The 6,815-nt window shown below is 41.9% G+C and overlaps 1 protein-coding gene across 1 annotated transcript; it reads left to right on the top strand.

Moving 5' to 3' along the window:
* Positions 1–1,991: 1,991 nt before the first annotated feature.
* LOC143858739 (UPF0481 protein At3g47200-like) lies at positions 1,992–5,659 on the top strand. The gene is made up of 2 exons (XM_077369454.1): positions 1,992–2,660; positions 4,500–5,659. Exons 1-2 carry the CDS (start codon positions 2,115–2,117, stop codon positions 4,779–4,781), a joined length of 828 nt encoding a protein of 275 aa, XP_077225569.1. The 5' UTR covers positions 1,992–2,114; the 3' UTR covers positions 4,782–5,659.
* Positions 5,660–6,815: the final 1,156 nt, after the last annotated feature.

The following is a 6,815-nucleotide window of genomic DNA, read 5'->3' as shown; positions in this document are numbered from 1 at the left end:
ATCCTACAAAGGGGCATGTGGGGGCATAGCTGTGAGATCAAGACCGTTAATCTTGTAGAAGAGAATGAGGTGATCCATGGTTGTGGTCCCATCCCGAACCCACATCACATTGGTTAGTTTTTTTTGGCAGGACGCTAAAACAATGCTTGATCTTGAGGGCTTAGGACAGTCTTATCAAGGTTTTCTCAATAGCATTCGGCCAACCCTAGAGTTGAACGTTTTTTTTTTTCAACCCTATAGTTTAAGTTAAGATAAGAGGGTCATCACATGCACTTTTGTCGTGTGTGAATAGAAGACAGTATGGAGTCTGATAGGCTAGCCAATGGAGTACTGTCTCGTGGTGGCATGATATTAGTAGAGTCCGTATGCCTGCACTGGGAAGCTCTTAGCAATAGCAGGTTTTAGTTCTTGTTGTTTCAGTTTCAGTTGATTTTCCTGTATTTTTAGGGTCATGTGGATACGTGGATCTTAGAATCCAGGTTTTAGCTTGAAGACAGTGTAAAAGAGGGTTCGTGATCAAGCTGTTGTATGCTGTCCTGGCATCGTTTCTTGGGTTTTAAGTAAGAAATCCAAGTTTGATTTCTAAAACCTGAAAACATGCGACGATCTCTTTCTTCTCTCATCTCCCATGAACAATTTTGAGGATGTTGAACAAAATCCGCCGGGCAATCCGATCCGATCCCATCGTGCACAAATTTAACGGGAAAGTGAAATAAACAAATCCAAGCCACAAGTTGAACACCAAGATTTTACGTGAACCTACTCCACGGGCGAGAAACACGATCTTCCACTATGAGAAAAAACAATATACAAGGATTACAATGGATTAATCACAAACCCACAAACCCGCAACCCTTTCCTTGATTCTCAAACCCAAGACCGTACCCAAGAGATAAACCCAAAAAAGAACCCTAGAGAAAACCCCGAGATAAAAAACCTCTTCTCCCTTTCTCTCTCTTTTTCGTCTCTCTCTCCTTTGGCAGCCGACACACCAAAGACCTCTTGTTTTGATGCCGCCTATGAGAGAAAAAACTCTTCTTGATACTACGGTTTTGCAAAAAACCCAAAAGGCAATTTCTATTTCTTTGCCTTTACCTTCCCACCCAAGTAACCCATTATGGGTGGGAAATAAGGCAACTTTCCCAATAGAGGAAATCCAAGATTCTAAAATCCGCATATAAAAAAGGCCCCTCAGTTGACATAGCGTTCCTTTAATTAAGTATTGTTTTAATTAGTTGTTAGCGCTTTGTGTTTCTCGTTTGTTTTGGGAACTCCTAGTCCTCGTGCCCTTCTTTTTTATAATTTTTTCCTTATTTAATGAAAGCCGCTTATGTTCTCATGCCTCCTTTAGTTTCCGGAAAGATTGGTGATGACCTGAAATGAGATGAATTAGAACTCTACCTTGGATCAAGGTGAGCTTCTTTATATCTTCCATTAGAAGAAACCTTTCAAGGCACCACAAACTGAGACGTTGGCCATTTGACCAGGTAAAATTTCCACCTTTCAGAGGCAAGTCAACTGGTTCCCTTTCCAAAATAAGTCCATAGAACCTATGCATGAAAGGTTGGTTGATTTCGCTTCCGGCCATCTACCTGTATTACAATTTACAATCCTCACTTCATTGACTAGTCGGTACGCGCTCTCCACCTTGTTCTTTGTCCTTTCATTCTTGACTCAATCTGCCGACTAGATGTACGCAATTTCGAGGAAAGAGAATGCACGAGATGAACCGTCCATTTGATGGGAGGAGGTTGTGCCCAAAATGATGATTTCAACCCTCCATAATATGCATTACCTCTATAGATCCAAGGGCTATGATCATCCCTTGGAAATAATTTTTTGGGCCCAACCTATTTACATTGTGGCCCATCGAATGGACGGTTTGATCATCCTATGGTGTAGGACTGGAGGCCGTACTGTACTTTAGAAAACTAAGGGACTGTAAGGGCTTACACCATATAATTTCTCCGAAATTTCGCGGAAAGAGATTCCACACTCTTTGCTCCATAAATCCAGCCTCACAGGAGCTCGGCTTATAGCGCTCTCTCTCTCTCTCTCTCTCTCTCTCTCTCGCCATAGCTTCCCCTTCTGGTCCAAGGCCGATAATCATCGACATGGACAGGCTCAGCTGCACTGGGGAATCGAATGAGGGCGATCTATGGACCAAACACTCCATTTACAAAGTCCCACCTTACATGTTTCATCCCAACAAAAATGCATTTGAACCTAAACTCGTCTCCATCGGTCCTTACCATTATGGAAAACCCCACTTGAGATCCATGGAAGAACAAAAACACAGAGCTCTCGGTCATCTTCTCAAACGATCCAACAAACCCATCAACGATTATATGATGATATTGGACGACGTTCTCCAAAATCTAATGGATTCTTATGAGAAGCTCGACGATATATGGCGAGATCGAAATACGTTCTTGGAGCTTATGATCCTCGATGGCTCCTTCTTGCTTGAGCTCTTGTGCTCTTATAGTGGGATCATCGAGGACTATGGTATCAATGACCCTGTTTTTAGCTGTCAAGGTTCGTTCAATATCCTTCATAATATAATATCGGATGATTTAATGGTTGAAAACCAGTTGCCTTTGGGGGTTCTTGAGAGGTTACTAGCTGTTGAAAGCGACACCATGGTAGAGGAAGAGAAGGTGAGTCTTTTCCAATTTCTTCTATATAGAAATGATATTTCCACCACCTCTTCCTAAAAGATATCTTCAACTCCACCCTTTTTCCTTTTTGGACTGATCGGAGCAGCTTACTCGTTTCGATGATCTAAACCGTTCATTTGATGGGGATTATCTATTAGATGTGAATTGTTGGTCAATTTTTATTTGGAGTAAGGTGTGTTTTTCTGTCTAGAACCTATCCATGATGTGACCAACGGATGAATGGTTAGGATAATTTATAAATGGACTCTTCGATTGGACCCACAAATCAGGACCCACCAAGAAGTTGATATCATGTGAAGGAAAATGATATATTTATGAGTAATATGGGATTGAACTAGGGCTGGCAATTTCACCCGAAAAAGAGGGGATCCGCCCCGCCCCGTTTGGGGAGGGGATTCCCCGATTTGAAAGGGGAAGGGGAAGGGGAATATAAAAATTCCCCGGTGCGGGGAGGGGAAGGGGAAGGGGATGGAGTTGTCCCCGCCCCGCCCCGCCCCGCCCCGCTACGCCCCGCTAATCAATGCCATTTTTTTGTAAATTTTTAAGTGTTGTTTTTAAGGAAAACGACTAGAAACTCTGTGGATCGGCTACAAGATTCCCCCAAACATAAACTTAGCTTGTCTTTTCCTTTTAATTAGCTTCTGAGAGCATTTTGGGAACTATAATAACCTTTTCACAGATGTTGAAATAATAAAGACAAGCTGAGAGCCTGAGACGCTGAGTGTATGCAATTATCAAAACAGAAAATTGCTGAAAGATGAGGTCCTCTTGTTATTTATGTTTGTTGTCTCATCCATGCATTTCTGATTTTGTCCATCTGTTTGTTGATCACATGAATAGAATCATAGCATTCATCACAATATTGTCTGTAATGGACGTAGAAGAAAGAAGCTCTGTTTGCTGGTTTGGTTGGGTTCCAAAGAGGGGCGGGGCGGGGATTTTGTCCCCGAAGGATGCGGGGAGGGGAAGGGGAAGGGGAAGGGGAAGGGGATTAGATATTCCCCGCGGGGAGGGGAGGGGGATTCCCCACCATCCCCGCAGAGGGGAAGGGGAAGGGGAGGGGGGAAATTCCCCGCAAAGGGGAAGGGTAAGGGGACCCCAACATCCGGCCCCGACCCGCCCCGTTGCCACCCCTAGATTGAACCTCTAGTTCAATGGTCAAGGCTTTGTCCTTGACCTAGAGGTAGGAGATTCGATCCCAGTTTACCTAACAAAAAAATGAAAATTATATATTTGTCAATTGTCCGCTTTTCTTCCCCAGGCTAGTAGGCCACCCGCTTGTAGTGTAAACAGATTGTCACGAACAAGGTTTCAAATTTCAGTTTCGGAATGTGTTTCGGTCCTCACCGAAACTAAAATTTTGAAATTTCAGTAAACAAAATCAATCAACGGCTATTTTATCTTCTACAAAATTTCGACCGAAATTTCGGGATAATGTTAAATAATAAACATAAATCAAATTTATGTTTCCTAATTTTTTGCCACTCATCATCACCGGAGACTCTAATTTCCAGTATTTTGTTTCTGAACTTGTAGCCACTTCACCCTCATCTCCACTTGGAGACAGCAAATTCTCATGAAAAACAATTCACAGTAGCCAAAAGTGTCCTTAGTTCATTTTAAAGGCATCAATTAAAAAGTTACGATATTTTAGTTTATTTAAAGGCAAATGGATGAATTGAAAAGTATCGTATTATAGTTTCTTTTTAAAGGCAAATGGCGCCCATGCTTCCATATATACCATACTTGCCTACATCTCATTAACCTTTTCAGCATACTTCACTAAATAAAGTTGGTATTATCTCAAACTTTATGCAGAATAACAAATCCCTGAACAAACTTGTGGTGGGATTCTTTATACCTTCCATGAAACCAGTCCCTGATATAGGAGGAGGCCTACACATGTTGGACTTGGTACGGAAGGGCATGATTCTAGGCCCACGAGCAAATACGAGTAGGCGTTTACTTTCGGCCGTCATCCGGTCAGCGTCGGACCTTCACGATGCTGGAGTTGAGTTCAGAAGGAGCAAAACTAAAAGCATAAGAGATATTACATTTAGTAATAGTACTGTGAAACAACCAATCACTCCAAAAGCTTAAGCTATTGGAGATGGTGTTATTTAATCTTTTATACTTCAACACTCCCCCTCACATGTGGCCCCTCTTTCTAGGGTTGGCCACACGTGGCACATGTGGCCTCTCTTTTGGGTTTGGCCATTGCATGTGGATTTTTGCTATCAAGGAAGTTTGAACTGTGGACCTTTGGCTCTAATACCATGTGAAATAACCAATCACTCCAAAAGCTTAAAGCTGTTGAAGATGATGTTATTTAATCTTTTATACTTTAACAGGTATCCTTAGTCTACCGGTTTTCATAATTGAAGGTGGAACCGCTTCCTTCTACCTCAATGTCCTCGCCTTTGAGCGGCTTCACCCAACCATAGGCCGCCGTGAAGTGAGTTCCTTCGTTGTCTTCATGTATGGTTTGATCAATTCCAAGGAGGATGCTCGGTTACTCCGTTCGCCAGAGCTTATCAAAGCACGATTGGTTGCAATGAATCTATTGCTGATCTAACTAAAGAGCTTGCGAGGGACGTGTACTTTGATCCTTTTAGTCCTCTATGTGAAGTGCGAGATATGTTGAATGAACACTATGTGAAGAGCACGAAGAGGTGGAGCAGAAGAATTCGTGAGTGGCGTTCTAACCTTATGCAAAACTACTTCAAGAACCCTTGGACTTTAATCTCTGTAGTGGCTGCAGCTTTCCTTCTTGGCCTCACCATGACTCAGACCTATTACACGGCCCTCGGCTACTATAAAAAGAAATAATAACTCATAAAAAATGCTTCATATATATTTCTTTTACTGTAGAAAAAAACAGTCTCTTTCAATAGATTTTCTGATACCATTCTTTTGCTCTCTTTTATTTTTGCTGCCTAAATATTTCCTTGGTTGTAACTGTAATGGGCATGTTTGGAAACAATGAAAAAAATATATTCCATGGAATATTAGTCTGACGTGTCATGAGAACTGGACAATGAGAGAGATACTTGAGAGGGTGGGCGTGATAGAGGCATGAAAAGCCCCTGAACAACAGGGGAAAACCCCAATTTGAAGTAGGAAGTAGGGTATTTAATTTAAAACTGTTTTACGGATTTTTCATGCTTCATCCCCTCCAGCCTTCTTAAGTCCCTCCCCCACGCCACCCCACACAACAACCCCCCCCCGCCTTGGCTCTCTCAATTGGTCCCATGAGTATTCCTTGGAATAATTGTTCGCTGTTGCCAAACTTGCCCTATATATCCATAGTCTAAAGATCAACAGATAGGATTGAATCTTGATGATCAACATTGGGCCCCACATGAAAGTGTGTATAATATGAACCCTTGACATGGTTGATGATCTTGTGATGAGTGATGGCCCATATGGTCCTGGTCTCATGGGGCTCAGATCATTAGATCATGCTAGACCAATGGCAAGTTGCTTGAATTATTTTTGTGGTTCATATCACATCCACATGGCACATTAGCATGTCCAAATGTGAGTGGGCACGTCGGGTTATCATTTCTTTTTAAAGATTCGGTTGGTTAAAGATTAAAAAATCACTAATTATTAGTGAGTAGAAGAGCAATTAAAAGTTCTTGGAAAATAAGATATGGGAGGCATCTCTCCTGATACATGGCAGGATTGGAACAAAGTATAATCTGAAATAAGTAAGCTGAGACTAGGAAATAATTTCAATCTTGAAAGGGCAGTTAAGGGAGCATGAAATTGAACTACTTAAAGGCTCATGATTTGACTTTAAAAATCATGGCCATTTCTTCAATTATCCAAACCATTCATCTTGTAAGATTTAAAATTCATAGGTGATGTCCTAAAAGTCTCCCAGCTTAGACAATTCTTACCCTATGAACAATGGAGATTTACAAAATTGATATGAAGAATTGATTTATGTTGGGACCAGGGTAGAACCCACCCTTAAAAGCTAGCCCTTAAAGGGAGGGTGCCCAAGTCCTTATAGGCCTATCCACATCCATTCACTTATCTGATATGGGATCTTTGTTTTGCGTGGAACCCCCAACAATTCCCCCTCCACACTGAAGCAACATGGAGAATCTCGCCCCGCCACTGTGG

This window comes from Tasmannia lanceolata, unplaced genomic scaffold, assembly GCF_043159265.1.
Source record: "Tasmannia lanceolata isolate RefF3 unplaced genomic scaffold, GAP_Taslan_0.1 ptg000026l, whole genome shotgun sequence".
In the NCBI taxonomy this organism is placed as follows: domain Eukaryota; kingdom Viridiplantae; phylum Streptophyta; class Magnoliopsida; order Canellales; family Winteraceae; genus Tasmannia; species Tasmannia lanceolata.
This window is presented reverse-complemented; position numbering and strand designations above follow the sequence as displayed.